The sequence below is a fragment of the Bacillus rossius genome, chromosome 3, assembly GCF_032445375.1.
Source record: "Bacillus rossius redtenbacheri isolate Brsri chromosome 3, Brsri_v3, whole genome shotgun sequence".
NCBI lineage: Eukaryota > Metazoa > Arthropoda > Insecta > Phasmatodea > Bacillidae > Bacillus > Bacillus rossius.
Window position 1 is genome coordinate 7,533,281 of NC_086332.1, and position 20,720 is coordinate 7,554,000.

General features: G+C 39.7%; 1 protein-coding gene and 1 long non-coding RNA gene across 2 annotated transcripts in view; one reads left to right on the plus strand and one right to left on the minus strand.

Moving 5' to 3' along the window:
• The first annotated feature begins 6,548 nt into the window (after positions 1 to 6,548).
• On the plus strand, positions 6,549 to 9,754 carry LOC134530164 (uncharacterized). Its single transcript, XR_010074786.1, has 2 exons — positions 6,549 to 6,772; positions 6,892 to 9,754. It is a non-coding gene; the product is annotated as an uncharacterized LOC134530164 (long non-coding RNA).
• Positions 9,485 to 20,720, minus strand: part of LOC134530156 (unconventional myosin-Ie-like) — a 103,276-nt gene continuing 92,040 nt past the window's right edge. The window contains exons 15-24 of the mRNA XM_063364781.1: positions 19,856 to 20,000; positions 18,631 to 18,751; positions 16,801 to 16,964; positions 16,101 to 16,256; positions 14,570 to 14,709; positions 13,965 to 14,116; positions 11,569 to 11,772; positions 11,342 to 11,477; positions 10,729 to 10,910; positions 9,485 to 9,575 (exon numbers count right to left, since the gene is read on the minus strand). Coding sequence (XP_063220851.1) covers positions 9,499 to 9,575; positions 10,729 to 10,910; positions 11,342 to 11,477; positions 11,569 to 11,772; positions 13,965 to 14,116; positions 14,570 to 14,709; positions 16,101 to 16,256; positions 16,801 to 16,964; positions 18,631 to 18,751; positions 19,856 to 20,000 — 1,477 coding nt within the window. The 3' untranslated portion in view covers positions 9,485 to 9,498. The remainder of the gene's footprint in view (positions 9,576 to 10,728; positions 10,911 to 11,341; positions 11,478 to 11,568; positions 11,773 to 13,964; positions 14,117 to 14,569; positions 14,710 to 16,100; positions 16,257 to 16,800; positions 16,965 to 18,630; positions 18,752 to 19,855; positions 20,001 to 20,720) is intronic.

Sequence of the window (20,720 nt, forward strand, 5' to 3'; positions counted from 1 at the left end):
TTAATTTCTATTTATTTATGTATTTCAAAATTATTTTTATGGTTTCAAGTAATTGCATTACTATGGTTTTACTGTATTTATTATGTGTAAGTAACAACTACCAAGTTTTAATGGTTCAATTCACTAGTAACACTGATTCTACACTAGCAAAACTATAATGTGGTACCTGTATCAGAATAAAGGTCCTCTTATATAATATAAAAACTTAATTTTATCACAATGTTAACTCTTAACTGTAAGTATAAATACACAAATGGTATACACATCTTTAGTAAACAACAAATCAACTATCTTCAATGGATAAAACTTCTAATTTAACATTGTTTAAAAAATGATTTATATAATTTGCATTAGGAACAAATATTCTGCATAAATAAGTTATATTTATATAAATACCACAAACATCAGTTTAAAACTTATTATTCTGATTGATTAACTTATTTCACCAACTTGACACGAGATTTTAACAACCAACAGATACATTTATCAACAACATGAATGTACAATCTAACACTGTTCTCACTTCTAATTGTGAGGAATACAACATATTTCAAAGATAATAACATATTTCAAATTTAATACGTATCAATGGGGGGGGGGGGGGGGGACCATTGCACATTCCCGTCTAGTATTTCTACATAGAAACAAAACAGGAGGCTTTACTGTCACGTATTTAAGCTGACTAACAGCCTACAAACGTGGAGAATTCTTACTTAGTGCTAGAAGATACAATGTGTGATAATATGCCCACAGCTGCACTCACTCATTTGTAGGCAAGAAAATACCAGTCCACTCCATACACCATAAGTATTGTGCCTCATATGAACTGAAAACCGGCTAAAAAATATAGTTTTGATAATTATGTAACACAATTTTGAATTTTTATTCATTAACACTATCCAAACATGGTTGTGCAAAGTCGGTCAATCACGAGATGTGTCGCACTACAGTGCCACGACCGCAGGACCCCGATGTCAGATCCAGGCGTCATGAGTGCGTGCGAGATCCTGCCCACGCCCCACTTCAGCACCCAGGCGGCACCACTAGTCTAGACCAGTCGGCAATGTGAGGCAATCCTTTCCCTTGGGGACGATGCCTCTACCTCCCTGAGCAGTCAACCCCTGCTCCGGCCAGGGCCGACGCAGTCCGAGCTTGTAACACGTGTTGCTTCCCTTCCGTACGACGTAAATAGCGGGGTCAAGTTACACCCATCTCTACGTGCCCTCTAATGGATTTCTATAATACACGTAATTTTTTTTAAGTCTGTTTATTATGTTGGGAATTAAGATTTATTTTCAAACATATTTAGAAATTTGGCCAACAGATACGATTGGTCAAAATTAAGTAACGTGGAAATGCAGTAATTGTGTTACATAGAGCTGAAGGAAAGATATACAAAGTTGTGACACATCAACCATAACCTAATAACTGGCTTGTATTTAAAAGTTCTCAATTAGAAAATAAATTTTCTATTACAGAGGCAGTCTCAAATCACATGTGAAACCGTACACATGTTGCGAAAAATTAAAAGCCTACAAGGAAACTTCACATTAACAGTTTAAAAAACAAACTTGCCACATCTCTGTACCTTACCTTAACAATTTTTAAGACAACAAATAACAAATGCACACTGAATTTCACAGATTAAAATTCCTATGGGAAGCGATGTTATTTTGAAATATGTCCGCAATGGCATGAGATGAGATTAATTAAAAGACGTCATTTCATTCTTGCAAACTTAACGTTGCTACTGTACGTCAAATATTCTATACAACTGAATGGAAAATACATCTTAAAATACTAGAAACGTGCCGGTGTAATAAATTGTAATTTGATGCGTAACATCTTAGCTCTCAGTATACAGCATTTAGTAGATCGAAACAGAAGTTGCATGGAACGGAAATATGTAACCACGGTGCTGCCATCTGTGATGAATGGCGCGAACCAAAGTTCACAAAGCCAAAGGGAAACTTTATAGTATTAACTGTTTAACAAATTTTAACATGATGGGCAGTATTCTAAAAAAAAATCCCTTGTCGAAAATCAGGCCCAAAGCTGGGGTTTAGTATTTTTGATGTTTAATGTGCATTCATAATCAAAAAATTGAACAATAAGCAATACTTTAAATATTCAACAAATATTCTTTTATTTTTCCGCTACCATCTCGCTAAACAGTAATGGAAAAAATCGCATAAACAATTCAAAACATGAGATATTTGTCATTTCAAAATAGAAAACAAAATATTATTCTTTTCGTCACACATACCAAAGTGGTGAAAAATAAACAAACATCAATAACCATGAACTACAACACCACAAGACACTGCTACTCCATTGAGATGCTGGCACTGCTGCCATCTGGATAGTAAACCCCGACTTACAAGTCCTCGACTCTGGGAATGGCGACGGCTTCGTCTGGGCCAAACTCAGGGACTACGCTGTCTACAGCTGCTACCTCTCACCGAACGAAGGCATAACTACCTTTAGACGTAAGCTTAATGAGCTGGAAGAATCCGCGCACCAAGCAATCGGAGAGATCATCATAGCAGGAGACTTGAACGCCAAATCATCAGAATGGGGTATGGACTTCACCAACACCAGGGGGAACGAGGTCTCTGAGATGGTCGCCCGTCTAGACCTTGTAATTATTAACGAGGGCAATACAACATACAGGAGGCCCGGCTACCGGGGGACTATCATCGATGTTACATTCGCAACGCCAAACATAGCTGCCATTACACAGAACTGGAGTGTCTTAGAGGTCTACAATGCCAGCGATCATCAATCCATCCAGTTCACGATTACTAACACAAAGCCTAATAGCAGCAATAAACACCTGCGGAAAGTATGGAATGACAGGAAACTGGACGAGACAAGACTCATCAAATTTCTCCAAGATAGACGGCTGGCCCTGGAAGATACAGCTGAACCTACAAGAGCAGAAACAGAGACCCTGGTCGAACAAACCATGGGGCTTATCGCAGCAGCCTGCGACGCCTCCATGCCCACCAAGACCAACAGAGGCAAGAGACGCCCTAACTACTGGTGGAACGCCGAGATTAGCGAGCTCAGGACAAAGTGCCTGGCGCTGCAGCAGAAAGTAGTCGGAGTCAACCGAAGGCACCACCACCAACAACCCGGTCCTCTGGTGTCTCGACAACGCCAAGAAAGCCCTTAAAAGAGCAATCAAAAACAGCAAGAGGCAAGGATGGAGAAACCTCTGTGCCGAGTTAGACAAAGACCCCTGGGATAAAGCTTACCAAATAACAGTTAAGGCACTCGGTAAACAAGGACCTGTTTCCCCAATGGAGCCACCCGTGATGGAAAAGATTATAGAGGATCTTTTCCCTCAACACCCACAAAGAATGCCTAGGGAAAACTGGACCCCCGCACCAGCCCCTCCTTTCACAACGAAGGAGCTACGAGATGCAGCAAGCACGCTCAAGCCAAGGAGGGCTCCAGGACCAGACGGCATCCCAACGAACATCATCAAAACAATCGCCCAAGAGGCCCCTGAAACGCTTCTCACGATGTACAACGCCTGCCTTACCAGTGGAACCTTCAGTAAACGATGGAAACGGCAACGCCTTGTACTGCTTGACAAAGGCAAAGGCCCACCGATAACATCGTTATCGTACAGACCCCTGTGCATGCTTGACGTGGCCGGCAAGCTCCTGGAAAAACTTGTCAGAGAACGGCTCACAGCTGCAGTAGAGAGAGCTGGCAGACTCTCAGCTAACCAACACGGGTTCAGAAAGCTGCACTCAACAATCTCGGCGATAGGACAGGCTCTAGCCATCGTCAAGCGCACCTGGACGGGAAATCGCAGGTCCCGCAAAGTGTGCATGTTCATCACCTTCGACATCCGGAACGCTTTTAACTCTGTAGGCTGGGAGGACATACTCGACGCCCTGGAGGTCAACTTTAAAGTTGACAAGTATATTCTAGACATGGCTGACGATTACTTCCGAGAACGAGAACTGGAATACGCCACAACGGAAGGCCCGCGTACTACTGAAGTCACGGCCGGCGTGCCTCAAGGCTCCGTCCTTGGCCCGGACTTCTGGAATATACAATATGATGACCTTTTGAGGATGGACATGGCACGGGACACCCACCTAACAGGCTATGCCGACGACGTTGCGGGAATCATTCTTGAGAGCAGCCCTGAGGACGCGCTGCAAAAAATTGATCACCTAATGGTGAGATTGAACGACTGGCTGAAACGCCATAAGCTCAAACTAGCCCCTAATAAAACTGAGAAGGCTGTCCTCACTAGGCAAAGCTGGTATGAGAAACCGTTTGCGGTGAACATCAATGGAGTAAACATCGAAGTGAAGCACTCGATAACATACCTGGGCCTCCAGATAGACAAGAGGCTCACTTTCTGTGAGCACTTCAACAACACAGTCTCAAAGGCCAACAAGGTAGTAACGAGCCTGTCGAAGATCATGCTGAACACGTCTGGGCCTCGATACGCCAAGCGGCGACTGCTGCTCAGTGCGGTACACTCAATCCTACTGTACGGTGCTGAAATATGGGCAAGCCAGCTTGCCCAAGAAAAATACAGATGGAAGCTCGCCGCAATCCAAAGACGAGTCGCCTTTTGAGTAGCCTGCGCATACCGCACAGTATCCGAAGCGGCGACACTTCATAACATGTTTTTGATTATGAAGTCCCATTAAAACATCACAAAGGGTATTTATATCGCACAAATGACAACTTCAACAGTGAAAGTTGGTATATGACAAACTCATGAGGTATGTTATGTCAAATATTAGCAAGGAAACTAATATTTGTTCATTCAAAGTGTTAGTATTCAAATATTTTATTATTCATATTTGTATTTGTATTTGTATTTGTATTCTAATATTTGCACAGGCCTAACTAATATATATTTAATTAGTCTGTTAAAAGCAATCTCTGCTAAATAATTTTTTTTTTAAATGCAGGACAGTAGGCACCAAAAAAAGTATGCATGGCAACACGTTAATGGCAACAAAAATTCTGTTACTGATCAAAAATTTCATATTCTAATCAATGACTCAATTAATTGTTTCCCCTTGTTTCTTATTTTTAAGAAAAAATTAAAAGTTCTGAACACTATCATTACATACAGTCAAGAACTAAAATCCGTATGGTCCCCAATTCCTAGATGCAGGTGCAGGTGTGAGTAGGAATTTCGCCATTGCCACGTCAACGCGATGCACTAGGATGCATTTGACTCTGACTGCATTTGAATTTTTTCGCCGCAGAGCTAACGAACCCCTCGGCGCAAAACTTAGACTTTAGTTACGTAACGTCGATCCTAAGGCTAGTGTCAGCTTCTACAAAGCAATCTACCATAACTGTGCAAGGCTCATGTGCTCTCAGACCTCTACGACATACATTGCTTTATCTTGAAACGTTCGTGATGTTTCATGAGATCATAGCACGTTTTCCTTGTACGTGTATGTGTGTGTATGTTTACATTCTTACGTGTCGTACACGTACACGAGCGTAGCGTAGGTCAAGACACTGAACATGACGTGAACAGCTTCGCTGTTACGATCGGTCGTCATGCCGGCGGTCAGCGATGATAGTCACGTCAGGCATGCCCCTGCTTGAGACAGCAGGTGTGAACATGTCTGATCCGTTTTCCGTATGCTGCAATGTGCCGCAATACTTAAGACCATGGTGTAATAATGCATGAACATGATAGTCTGTGGCCATAGCAACCAAACTATTCCGAAAACCTTATCTTGGGTTTTACAAGAACTACGCGGGCTAATTGCTTCATGATTTCGTAAATCCCGTCACATTTACCTAATAAGGTAAATGTACGAGTCCCGTTTCGGAATGAGGATAACCATAAAAGGTATATGTATCGTTAGGTATTAATGTTTGTGGTTAACCGCAAACCACAAACCGCGCTGATATCGTTGGGCTTTTCGTGAATTTCAGTGAGTTTGCGTCATGTAGTTACAAACTGTCGCTGGGCGGCAAAACTTTCAGGCTGCATTTAGAAAGTTGAACAACTCGTTGCAAGCTCAACTTTTCATACGCGTTGCGACGTGTTCTCTGACGGGCTCGAGCCGCTGGTGATAAGCCTGAGCAGAATACATGGTTTTTTCTTCAAAGATAGCACAGTCGTCGCAGCTCGTTCCATTGCGTTACCGAGATCTCGATGCAGCCTCGGATAGTCACGTGCGGAACGGTGTTATCGGTAGCTCGATGGTGCGGCCAAGATACTGAGCACCTGGTTGGCGTGCACGTTAATCTTGTACGGAGTTGGAAAATGTTAGCATCTCAAGACGTATACACTTTGTGCTCTTGGAGTATTGACCACATTAGGTACAAACTTTACTCCAGTTTGAAAACGAACCGCATGACAACATTTATTGAATTATGTCACAAACATGTCGACATCTATGGTGATGACATCAGGATCAATATATTGAAATAGTTGCACATTATTGCAATATTATTACCATTGTTTCTAATGGGTGACGAATCGATATTAACCGCGCGATTGCCGTTTAACCATTATTGATTCAGATATTTCAACATTATTGCCTAATTATTTTTCCTTGATTTGCGTCATGTCTGAATAATTCCATTGTTCCTTGTATGGCAATTCCCTTATCAGTTTTCGACCTATATAACGGCCCTGTATCCCTCATGATATTCATAAGTTCATCGACAGCCACTGCGTAAACAAGTGCTTCCAGATCAAGACTGTGACCAAGCTCCTCCAAAGCAAAGACCCGAACATCAACGTCCGCTCTCTGCTGTAAGTATCCAATATTTAAATTGATTACTCTCTGCATTTTTATACTTGTCCTGCGCATTCCTTTCAGGGATGGAGCACCTCTTTAATGACTGAATTTCATATTTTGTTTCCATTTGCAGCTGCTGAATCGTGACTCCTGAATAAGACTCTACAAGATGCAAAATCTCATGCTGCTCTGTAAGGCTATGTTCCTGGCGGCGGATGCGAGGCCAGAACCCGGGACGAAGTTGCCCTGCAATCCAAGACAAGTGAGTATATCATTTCTGCAAACTGCATCCGTCTGAGTGTCTTGTTACTGTTGCAACTTCTGAGCAAAGAGTTTGTCGTCTGCCCCAACCCTGCAGAGCGTCTTCTAAAAGCTTTAACGAAATTAATGTTGATTTTTCTATTTTCAGTACACCGATCCCACGAGGTCCCGCTCAAAAGAGGAACCACCGGAAGCACACCAAAAGGTTGTCAAGATTCCAGGGATCCTGTCGACCCGAATAGGATTCCTTGACGGCCCAAATCTGAATCAACGTTGGCCCTTTGAATATAGAGTTGTTGTGCCTGACCGTGCTTAAGATTTTCGTTATGTATTCACGCTGTAAACAACCGAGTAGTTGATAAGTTTTCTTATTGCAATGCTTCTTTTTCTTCACTTTTTAAAATAAAGATTATTGCGCAATATTTCTTGGTATCATTGACGTAGAATAAGCTGACGCAACGTCCAGTAGGTATCCCAACTCACCTGTATACCTGGCTGAGCTTAGGTCACGATCGGTCTGCTAGGCTGAATGGAATGTGCATCGGACCGACGTGCAGATGTAGGCTTCACGCTGCAACTCGTGCAACGCGGTTACCCTAGGACTTAAGATCGTTTCAAGATAGAGCTTTGTCTCCTGATTTCAACATGCACTGATGACTGCAGTGGTGAGCTCGATGGTGCAGCCGCAAGACTATCTTGTACGGAGCTCAAAAAGTTAGTATGTTAAAACGTATGCACGTAGTCTTCGATTATTAACAAGATTAGGTACAAACTACTCCAGTTTAAAAACAAACGGTATGATAACATTCATTCGATTAGGTATACCTATGCCAAAATTCCATTTATGGCCGGCGTGTACAGGAAATCCATTCAATTTAGGCATAACAGTTGACGCAGTAACATGATCGCAATATGACTAAATGTTATTATCGCTTATTCACCTATATTTTTTTCCTGGATTGTTACCTCATTATTATAGCATTTACGTCATCGGTTTTTATTTTTCCTATTATTATCCGGGCATTGTTATCGCCACCAGTATATAGAGTCCCTAAATCCGTTATGAAATTCATAAGCTCATGTGCAACCACTACCTGAACAAGTTTGTCCAGAGCAACACTCCCAGACTCTGCAAAATGCACAGGATACGAAGAAGTGAGTATGTCATTCCTATACAAACGCATATCAACGATCCGTTGCAACTCAAAGAGTTTGTCGCGCCAATCCTTCAGAACTTTTTGTAAACTTCAACGAAATTAATGTTAAACTGTCCATGTTCAGGTCACCGATCTCACCAGGTGCCGTTGCACGAAAGCATGGGATACGGACAAACTACCGCAAGCACACTCCCACGTCGTCAAGAGATCGAGCAGGGTGATAAAGACCTGAATTGGATTCCTCAGTGGTTCAAACTCAAATCAATCCTCATTCTCATGAGTCTGATGCTGTTTGAGGCGTTCGTTTCATCTAGTGTTCAAATTACGTGGATTATAACTTTACTTCATAGTGTAGTGATCTTGTTTTACTTGTTGAAAATAGAAATTAATATCCAATACTTCTTGGTATCATTGATGTAGAATAAGTTGACGCGACACCGCGTCTAGTAGGTAATCCCAACTCACGTATATGCCTGAGCGAGCTTAGGTCACGATCGGTCCGCTAGGCTGCATGTGCATGGAATGTGCATCGGACCGACGTGCAGATACGCTGCAATTTGTGCAAGGCAATTACTGCACTCTTATCGGTCGAGGTTTTACATCGTTGCATGATAGAGCGTAGCCTTCTGCGTCCGAAAATACCACCCCCCGCTACCCCCGAGCCTTAACTTGGGAGTTATAGCCCGTAAGTTCCAGTACAACGGACTGTAGCTCGTTAAAGAGTTACCAGACAAATATATAATGCTTTGCTATTGTTCACACAAAAGAATAGAGACATAGTATTCCTCATAAACATGTAGCTGTGAGAATACTTTCACACACACACACAAATTCTTTACATGTTATTCTTATTACACTACACACATATAAACGCTACAACTTGAGACAGTGAATGTACTGTACTGCAAGCACCAGATGTCTTGACAGTTGCAAGATGCAGGGTGCGGTGCTTACGGGTGCATCTGATGCCTCGTATCATCCTGACATCACCATACTGAGGAACTTGGTGTTCTTGTAACGGTGTGAACTAGTCCAGACCACAGTATTCCTGCTGTGCTGTGCGTGTACCGAGGCCACGCAACGAAGGAGCTCGGCCATCAAGACAACTGATCCCGGAAGTATGTGCATTACCCACTAACTCACTTCCTATATTCAATTTTTTTTCCTCAGTAATAAAAAATCAGTAACGACTACAAATGGAAGATTCACGCTGGTAACTGCGACCAGGGGCTGCTGATGACGCGGTGGTACCGGCAAAGGAGAGGGTGCGGTACTAAGGCGTCGCCGGCAGTGGTCCGCTGAGCAAGAGGGCAGGTCGCGCATCACAGTTTCTGCACGTAGTTGGCTGGCATGAGCCCCTCCTTGCCGTTCAGGCGCCCGGTCCACCAGCCACTCTCGTCTGCAACAGTCGCGCGACGGCGTACTGCACTACACCGCACTAGCGCTGGTCTGCAGGCTTACCACTTCCTCTCTGACCAGTGGTGATGGCCGAGGATACTCACTGAGACAAGTTGATAGCTTAACCTCTAAAGACCTAGCTGTCGACAAGATGTACGGTAGCAGATCACAAAAATAAAATTAAGACATCGAATAAAATTATATTGTTAGTGCATATAGATTATGTTCAAAGAATTATAGAAAAACCAACTTAAAAACATGCTTACAGGATGGTGTCACTCATATACATCCGCACCTCAAAATAACGCTCTAATTCGTTCCAGGAAAACAGAGCTGCCAATCAAATACATTTTTTCCATAAGAGAATATCATAATCAAAATAATTTGTTTTCCAATCAGGTAAGGGTGCCTGCTGAATACATTTTTTATCAAGACACTGTTACTGTTAAAATTAATTCACAGTACAAATACATTTCCAGTAAATTTAAATTAATGTTGAAAACAACATACACTTAAAAACATTGATGTACCACATTTTTTACATAATATGGCTTAGGTATATAGCATTCCTAAGAAGCAGCTAGTAATATTTCTGAGTTAAAAAATAATAATATTATTTATTTATAAGACGTAATTCAGTTATAATAAGAATTTAAAAAGCATAAACTTTACGTTTTTATATTATTATAAAGATTATTTAACCTGTTTATGTAATTCAATACCCTGTTGTTTACTAAATGCTTGTCTGCCATGTTTTGCCACTAGCACATTCTACCAGGTGCAAAGTAAACTAGCCCTGTAAGCTTCTGGCTTTTCTCTCCAGAGATATTGCTGACATGCAGGCTGGCGGAATATACACGTTGGCCGAACACTCTGGCGTTTTCGGAAATAAATAAGCAATGAAGAACGCAAATAGCTATTAAAGAAAGAGCAAAATATTGTTTGCTGATTTCCCACGTTATTAATTTGTTTTTTTGTATTTATTGCAACACAAGTGCTATTCTATTACCAATATGTGCGCTACGAAATAAAAATTCTCGTAAAAGATAACAGCTCTACTTCAAATCATGCCATAATTTATTGGCGTCGTTACTTCATAACCGTGTAGTTCAAACAACGTTACTTCAAGGGGCGGGTGTACTAACGTAACTCACGTTCCTTAACGACCTCGATGACATCCCCGTCCCTGAAAGACAGCTCGTCCAGGTCCTGAGCTGTGTAGTCGTACATGGCCTTGCACCTGGGCAGCTCGGGCCTGGGCTTCATGGCCGGCCTGGGCTTGCCCCCGCCGGGCAGCGGCTTGACCACGTCTCGGGTCAGGCTGGCCCGCTTCTCGCTGGAAGCAACACAGCAACAGTACTGTGAACAACCACCAGTGTACTCATTTGTTCATAGGTATGTGCAAATGAGGTTTTTATAATGCAAATCAAAGTACAGAATACAAATACTACTAGACTTCAACTTTAAAAAAAACATAGTTTTATACAGGACACAAAGATTTTGGGTAACTTCTTATAAGGGAAAATATAATGCACATCGTGTGGAGAAAATGGCGGGACCAGAACACGTTACCAGATTAGAAAGGAAATCGTATTGTGAGGAAACGTCGTACAACAAGTTTTACTGTACATGCATAGCACAAACTGCAACATTAAAGAAAACTAACAAGATGTTTCATAAAACAACAAGAACTGAAAAAACCCGGGGCAAATACACCTATACTCCAAGCGCTACGGAGCAGAAAGCAGAAAGCAGAAAGCAGCTCACCCGGCGACGCCCGGCTCGGGTGTCCTCAGGAAGCTGTCGTCATGCCTGAGCGCTGTCTTCTGCTGGCGCTGCTGCGACACCACTCCGTAGCTGGGGGACGCAGACGGCACCGGCATGGCCGGGCGACGGGCCACAGCTGGAATTGGAGCCGACACAAGACTTCAGAGCATTCACAATCATCTTGACTCCAGTACCTCCTAAAAATGAACGGTGGCGCACACACTCACCGAGCGCCGGCAGACGGACTCCGGGCGGGAGCTTGGGCTGGTTGGGCGGGGCCGGCTCGCTGGGCGGGGGCGGGGCCCGGGCGTGCGGCCGCACCACCACGCCCCCGGGAGCCCTGGGCGCCGGGAACGACGGCGCCGGCCTCGCCGGGGCAGCGCGCTGGTGGACCCTCGCACCTGGGGAGGCTTCTCGTTTCCTCGATGGCTCTGCACACAGGTGCGGGGACTTTCGCTGATTCTTCCATTCACCTTAACCAACTGTGTACTAGTGTTGTATATCCGAGTACCGTACGTCCGTAAGTGATGCAACAATATGGTATTATTAACAATAACCCCTTTCTTCTCCCCCAAAATACCCATTAAAATTACTTGAGTAAGGGTTCTTTGATACTTATCCACAGCCCTCGAACCGACTGATGATTTTTTATCTTGGCCACCTTGACCACTCGGGAATGCTGGACATCCGGATTTAAGTAAGTGCTCCCGAAGTGCCATGAACCTTTTCTCCCACTCTGCCATCGCCTTTTACCCAACACGCTGTACAACGCGATGTGCCGCTGCATGTTCTACTGCCCAGTCCTGATTCGAACCACAGACTCGCGCGAACACATCCCTAGCTTCGCGCACGAATCAGCACACGGCACGGCGCTGCGACTGTCTCTGGCGTCGGCAGGCTGACCGGCCGGCAGAACTCCGCTGATCAGGCGGCCGTGAGGAGTGCGACAGAGGGGAAAGTCCAGCGGTCTGGCTGGCACACAGCTGTAGTCGGGTCCCACTAGGACAGCATCGCCCCTTTACTATGCAGTCTCCTCATACTTGCCTGGAAACCTCTTAGTATGTGTTATTTCAAACTGTTATACTTTCACCTGATTCAATACTTGCTTTATAATCTTGACATTTCCAATGCTTTAATTTGCTGTTCACATTGACGTACACCCAGGCCCCACTGCCACTGACAATTACTCTGAAGAAACTAAACTAGGCAGTTATATTCAACAGGTACAGTTGAGACTACGAACAATTATAAGTTCTGTAGGCATGTGTGAATATCATTATTTTTAGTTCAAATCAAATATGAATACCAAATTATTCTCAAATACAAATATTAAATTAGAATAGTAAGAATGAGAATCTGAATCCCACTAAAGAAAATTTTTTCACATCATGTAACAAATCTGTAGGATAAGAAAAAATAAATGTGTAGTAGAGTGACAAAGAATACTAGAGAGAAAGGTTGGTTAGGCGAAGTCAGTTACAATAATTATACACTAGAATCCCGATTTTACGAATGCTCATGACTCCATGAACTGCATTAGTAAAATCGCTACTTTCATAAAATCTGGGGTGACCCAAAAAATTATTTTTATTTTTAAATCAAATAAATTATCTGTTATTATTTGTGTATATTTGGTCTTAATAAATAAAATACAGTTAAATATTAAATACTATTAATTAGGGATGGGGCAATTAAAAAATTTATTTGACTGCGATTCCACAATTTCCCTCAATTCCAGGTTCAATTCCAATTCTAATTGACAATCTTTCTTTCTGAATGAATGAAATAATCAAATAATGGAAATTGAAGCAGACGGTTTACCTAAACTGCTGTAAACGTCTGTAAGTCATACATTAAAAGTGTGGTGATAGCATCAAAAAGAAATTAAATTTTCAGAGTGGGAAAAATTGTAAAAATATAGAAAATTATAGAAAATACCGAAAATAGTAAATATATATACAGTAAACTACCTAATTATCCGCGGGCGGATGATCGGCGGTGCGGATTTTCCGCGCATGCTACGAAAAAATACAGCACATACATAAATCTGTATTTTACTACAAGTGAGCATATTTGAACTCTACTGAAGAGTGTATTGTGTGCAGTATACAGTAAAAAGCCACAGGCCTTCTCGGAACTCACGCAGTAGGCTGGCATGCTTGCTATTTTTGTCTCTGTCGCACTTTGTTTCTAGTTGTATGATTGAGCACTTTAATGTTTTCATTACAGAAATGTATTGTATGTTAATTATTCAGTAAAATACTAAAATTTTAGCATAATTTAAAATTTTTTACTGTTAATTGTAACTTTTACTGTACATAAATGTTTAGATTTTTAAGTTGAAATTAATGTTTCCTTTTTTGTTTCCCATCTTCGGCTCATTTTCGGATTATCCGCGATTTTCACTATCCGCGGTGGCACTGCCACTTAATTTCGCGGACAATCGGGAGTGTACTGTATATTTTAGCATTAAATATTACCTCAGAGAAAACCCCATGAAAGTATTAAAGCAGGGAGTGTAAATACAAAGGTTTGCTGGAAGTGAGTATAGGCTCGTCTGCAATAGCTGTGAACGTGCACGACAGTATTCAGGAACGGGAGAGCCGGAGGACGGCGCACGCACTGGAGTTGCTGGGCAGGCCCGGGCCGACGGCGACGGTCAGCGTCTTGCCGGAGGACTTGAGCGTGGCCAGCTCGCCATCCGGGCCCGGCAGGAACTTCACCTGGCGGGAGCCGCCGCCCGCCCAGCCCAGCTTCTTCACGCGGAAGTCCACGCTGCAAGCCGGTCAAACCACACACGCCTTCGGTCAACTGCGCCGTCGGCACCGTGTTCTCATTTTGTAACTGTGTTAGCTTAGCGGTTCTTCACAAGGAGAGAGGTTGCTACATGCAGGTACAGTATTAATACCTATTAAACATACCTATTAAAAAAATGGCATTTTAATGAGACTCTGATTTAAATCAACAAAACAATAAAAATTATTTAATGCCGGTCCTAAGATAATGAATGCCTTATATTTATCTTTAGTTTAGGAAGAAAACAAGTTTCTTGTTGTATATACAAAGTCTTCTATTCCTGAAAATACTATCATAGGGTTGAAAATTTAAAGTTTTTTTTTTTTTTAATTATTAATAAATGTATCTCAGTGTGTGGTTCTGGTTTCAAAAAAATGTCCACGCTGAGAAGTCTATCCACATGGCTCAGAGTAAAACGAAATGAAACTTCACCTGTTTGAGAACTTGACCAGCAAGTCGCGACCCAGGTGCGCCTTGTACTTCTTGCTCAGCTTCAAGAGGAACTCAGTCTTGAAGGTGACCTCCAAGAAGCTATCACAGTCGTCTTTGGTGTGCAAGAAGACAAAGTCGTCCTGCGGAGACAAAACACATTCGCAAACATGCGTGGTTACTTAGTCGGAGTTCACATTTTGTGAGTCATCATTCGGGCAAAGCAGGCAGGTGGCAACATTTAAGACAACATTTCAAAAAGAAGCACCTAAACCCCTGAGAGTCAACACATTGCTCTAGGGCCAGTGAGATGTTATAAACAACACACCCGCTCCCCTAGTTTGTTAGTTAGTTACTGTGTTAAATCTGGCTCCACATAAATAACTCTAAAACATTAAAGATCCCATGGAAATGTTGTCCCCGCCCGATTAGAAAATCTTCTGTGAACCGGAAAATTTTCCCGATTTTCAGGCTCCCACATAGCCCTATTCTTAAACAACAGAATATTCATTTTTTTTTGTTGGTATTCAAAACCGCATCAAATACGAATATAAACTATTCGTTTTGATATTCAAAAGTTATATGTATTTGCACAGGCCTTCATCTGACACAGTAGCAGCTTAATTACTGCATTTATCTATAACAAAACAAACATTGTTGCATAAAATGAAAGCATATAATAAAACGTAATTAATGGTTTCAGATTTCAGATGAAGTTAGCAGAAATTGTTTTTATAATATTGCTGAATTAAAATAGGTTACCTGGCAACCATTAACGAAATCTTGTAAATAATCAGGGTTCAAATATGTAAATATGAGCTCATTTAATTATTAATTTGGGAATACAGCATTTTAAAAATATATTCACTTCACTGTTAAATTGATTGCATTGGATTTCATGGTATTTTGAAGTTCATGAAAATTTTCTGAATCAATATTTAGAGAAGTAGGTTCTGAAAATTAAGATTAATAGGAACTGAAATGAAAGGTTAGTTATTAGGTTAAGTTAGGTTGAGTTAAGTTACGTTAGCTACAGTATTAAAAAAAAATTATTTCATAATTAGAATAATTTAATAGTTATTTTTCATATAATTACTGTAGCTGACTCAACCTATCCAACCTTTCACTTTAGTATTATTTGTCTAATTTTCCAGAAATTGTAACATAAAGGGCATTTTGATTCTCATTCTTATTCTTACTATTCAAATTCGATATTCGTGTTCAAAAATAATTTGGTATTCGTATTTGATTCGAACTAAAAATCTGAAATCCACACAGGACTATTACACTTACAAGTTTTACAATAAAACCATAAAGATATTTGACCTGTCAGCATAGTCCCTTGCTGAAAGTTACAGTAATCAAATACTTGTAGAAGGGAGGAATTCGGACAGGCTGTTAGCTGTGAATAACCTGCCAAGGAAACACGGCTACGGAAGTTGTTCTGCCAAGAGAAGCCCCGGGTGCCAGCCTTCTGACGGAGCTGGTGGTGATAACGCTCGTTGAGACACGAGCCTCCCCACTCCCAACGTACCTTGAGCGTGCTCAGCGAAACCCAGTTCAGGTTCTCGAAGTCGATCTTCCTCTTCACCACTTCCACGTACTTGCCCCTCTCCAGCCCCTTCTTCACTTGCTCCCGCCCGACCAGGACCACGGAGCGAGAGGTCAGCACGAGGTCGCGCAGACAAGCCTGCACAGGGCGACGACAGCCTTGTAACAAGTCGAGTACCTGCTACTGAGTACACGTACAACTGCTTGTGTTGCACTGGTTTCAGCATTCAAAATAAATGTGAATAAATGAAAGTACTGGCTTAATCACAATATTTCATGTTACATACATAATGTAATAAAAAAACTTATTTAATTTAAATTTTTAAATTAAATGTAAACATAAAAAAAAACCAGTTTCCACAACACAACTAACAAAAAATTATCAGTGTTATTACAATTAGAAACGTTTTTAGTTTAAGAACAAAATAGAATTTGATTATCTTTTCATTTGTTGTTTTAAATCTCCATTATTTTTCTATCATATTATAACTATCACAACATTCACAACAGTGCTGCGATTGCCTGATTTGTATGTATTGACAATTGGCTGTGTGTGTTTTCTGTGGTCGCAAGTATGAAATCAAAGAATAATTATTCTTTTTTATCAAAACCTACTCCCACATTTTTTTCACTGAATGTTTGTATGTACTGAGAATACCTCCTGAACAAAAGAAATGACAAACCTTGAAGCGCCGATCATACTTCTTGACCACCTGAGCAAACGCCACCTTCTCTCGCCGACCAATCAGCGACTGCAGTATAGGTCGCAGATCCATGCCGATGTAGTCACCCACGAAGCATCGGTTCAACGAGTAGCGTCTGCGTTGTTTCTTCCCGAACAACAAGTCTGCAACGCATCAATTAGTTCAGATATCACAATACTTAAGAGAATGAAGAGATAACACTGGCTGTATCAATGAGATTCCTTTAAAAGTATGGGTTTGATAGTTAGTAGTTACTTTTTAAAACAAATTACTTAAAACAGAAACAAACTTATATCAAAAATAAATTAAATCACTATTAATTATATTATAAACACCAGACAATATTTTTTTTACCTTTCTTATAAGGGGCTAGAAAAATTAGCATTTATTTTTTTCCAAAATTAGCATCAATTATTTTATAAATTAGCAACTAATATTTTGAAATCAGCATTTTAAATGCAACTGATTAAAACTTAATTTTGATGTTCTAAATGTTTGAATACTATATATTCATGTCTACAAATACCTCCAAATAACCTTAAAGCTACGTTTTACGCAAAAACCCAAATTTTTTAATGCCTTGTTGAATTAAAACACCAAAAATTTTTAAATGCTTATTTTAACTAACAAATTGGTAGTACATCATGCAAACAAAAGTTAGTTCACAAGTTTAATTCATAGAATAATACACTAATCAATTGGATTAGTTGGGTTGGATTATATATTGAAGTTATCTCCGAATGTAACTTGGCTGCATCTCACGACGTGTGGCCACAAAAATTAGTGTAGAAAACAAGTAACAGAAACTTACCACATGGGTTAAGTGTAACATTTGCGAGGAAACGAAGTACCTGTAGTACTGCTATGGTCTACTAATAAACTAAAACTAAATGCTAAAAAGTGCAGCCTATTTTGTTTTCATCTTACGAGCCAATCATACACCTTTCGTCTGTTGGATGAGAAAGTCTGTGGCAAAGATGGTGGACGTTCTGTGTGTTTGTGTATTAACATAGTGCTGGTAAGTCTTAAGTGACAAACATAAATTTAAATAATTTAATTATACATTCACATGTGTCCTAGACAAACATCAAGTACGTATGAATATAAGGTTAGTCAGGTCACTGAAAGTCTACAAGTGTAAGAAGATACATTTATTTTGTAGAGCAATTTTTAAAACATTTAAAATATATTTGAGCATTTAAATTAAATGAGAATAAATAAAAGTTCAGTTGCTTAGTAACAATATTTCTTGTTACTTACATTACGTAATAAAAAGCTTTATTTATTTTAAATTAAATCTAATACATGAGAAAAAAAACTTTTTCCAAAAAAATAAAACTAGCAAAAGAAATTATGCTATTACAAATAGAAACTTTTATAATTTATTAACTAAATTATCTTTTCATTTGCTGTTTTCAATCTGCATTAGTTTTCTATCATATTATAACTACCACAACATTCAAAAAGTGCTGTGATTGCCTGACTTGTATGTATTGTACATTGTGTGTGTGTGTTTTCTGTGGTTGCAAGTATTAAATTGAAGAATAATTATCTATAGTAAGATGCTAATTATTTTGGGCCCCTACTTATTTGTACATGATATATCACACAATTAATTAATTATTGTCTAAAAGAATGGCATTGCATAAAAATTTAATTAATTAATTTAAATTTTATGATACTGATTGTAAAAAATGAATATCAGTCTAAATAATAAATCATAAAGCAACAGTTCGATAAATATATTGACAACAAGCTTGTCTTGCAATCAATTCCAGCACAGCACAAGACTTTCAAAGGTTACTTTACCTGCAGCATCCATTTTCTCCTTATGTTGTTGTCTTCTTGCAAAGTATTTCTTGAACGCATTCTGAATGACTCTTGCATAATAATTATACTTTCTTTCCCGCTGATCTTCAAGCATGAACAACTGAAATTTGACAATAAGAGAAAAACATTAATGGCTTCTTACAATGCATAGTTGCACTTAGCAGATTTTTGTTATATTTTCATTTACACTTGGGCATACAAAATTCACTTCAATCTGCATGCTAGCATTGCCAAGCTAAAGTGCAATATCAAAAAATTTTAATATAGTAAATTGAATGTGCAGAGGTCTTTTTTTTTTCTAATACTTTATTTAAATGAGATTTAACACAAATTTTATGATTTCAATATAATAAAACTTACATAATTTTTTTTTGGATAATTTTTTTTTTGGAACACAACACTACACCAGATTCTTATCTACATTAGAAAAAACAGCACAATGAACACTTAAACAGTCTCATATATATATATATATATATATATATATATATATATATATATATATATATATATATATATATATATATATAAATAAAAAACAAGCGACAATAACTGATTGTAACATGGAGACTGTATTAACACTGTGGTACCTCATCTATCCTAGACCGAGGTAGTACAAGTGTATCAACCAGCTGGTATTGCATAAACCACTTTTAAAAAATATATAATTATTTTAAAAATAGAATCACCAAAAAATACCCACTCTAAATGACTCCAATCTTCAAAATAACTAGAAATTTTGGAGTTCTGATTAGGCTCAAAACCAAAACAGATTAACTTAAAACTTTTCCTTATAATTTATTTTGCACCAAAGCATCGTAAAAACTTGGTCCAAATATCCCAACAATGGTGAACTAGATCCTTTACATATGACAATTTTCTCATACAATTTAACACTTAAATTAGTAAATGTATATATAAAATGACTGTATTTACCTTTTCGTAAATATAACAACCAGCAATGGCTAGTAAACTGGCCACAAAACAGCATACATACACTGACTATGATCAAAAATTTTAATTACACACAACAACTAATTTCGTAAATAAAACAGTAAAAATATTATTGTAACACTAAACAGATTTTGAACTTATAATGAATCAATTGATTCCAGCTGATATTCCTGTACACATTCAGGGTGGTAAATGTGTTAATAAATATTGCGTTTAGACTGAATATCCAACAGTAACTGAAGAAACTCACAGACTCGGGAGCCTTGATGAAGACTTTGGTTTTCCCCAGTTGGTACTGACTCTTATCGAGGTTGACGCTGCTCAGGATTTTCTCTATGCCGAGCCTCTCATCCCCGTTCCAGCGAGGCCACGTCTCTTTGGTCAGGATGGCATACCTGTGAGCACACACAGCATGCTGGCTGGCCGGCCGCCCACACAAGAGTTCTCTAGATTGTGGTCAAGCACAATAACATTTTGCTCACATCATTATAAATTAACAATTCAGCTCAAATAAGCAGTATTTATTAAAAACATTTATAATGTAAATGATAATTTCCATGCGAAACTAATTGTAAAATTGCAGATTGAGGAAGTGAAAAACAAATTCAGAAGGTATAATAACAGTAATTACTCAAATGTGAGGGTTGTAAATGAAACAGTGATGACAAAAGTAGGTAAGTAGCAAGATGTTACTACAAACCTTCAGTTCTGATCACCAGCAAAGTCTTCAATTTTTTTTTTTTTCTAAATGTGCTACAGCTGTCGGACAACCTTAGAGAGCACTTGGGTGCCTCACTACTCCGGCATTGATGGAACATGATGAGAGCTGGTGTAATTGAGGTGGTATTACGACAGTGTGAACAAGTCAGACTCGCAAGGATTAAACACAGAACGCCTTCCACATGCCAACTGTGCAACAGGTGGTGATCGAGAGACCCCTGCCAACTACAATTAATGGTGCCCGGGTGTTTGGCCATTATTTTCAAATTTTGTTTGTGATTCACAATGAAGAATTTACACGAGTGCTTCATAAACAATTTTTTGCTACCGTTGTTTCTCCCATTTCATTTATAACCTTGATATAAATCTAAGTACATTTTTTGACGTGATAACGT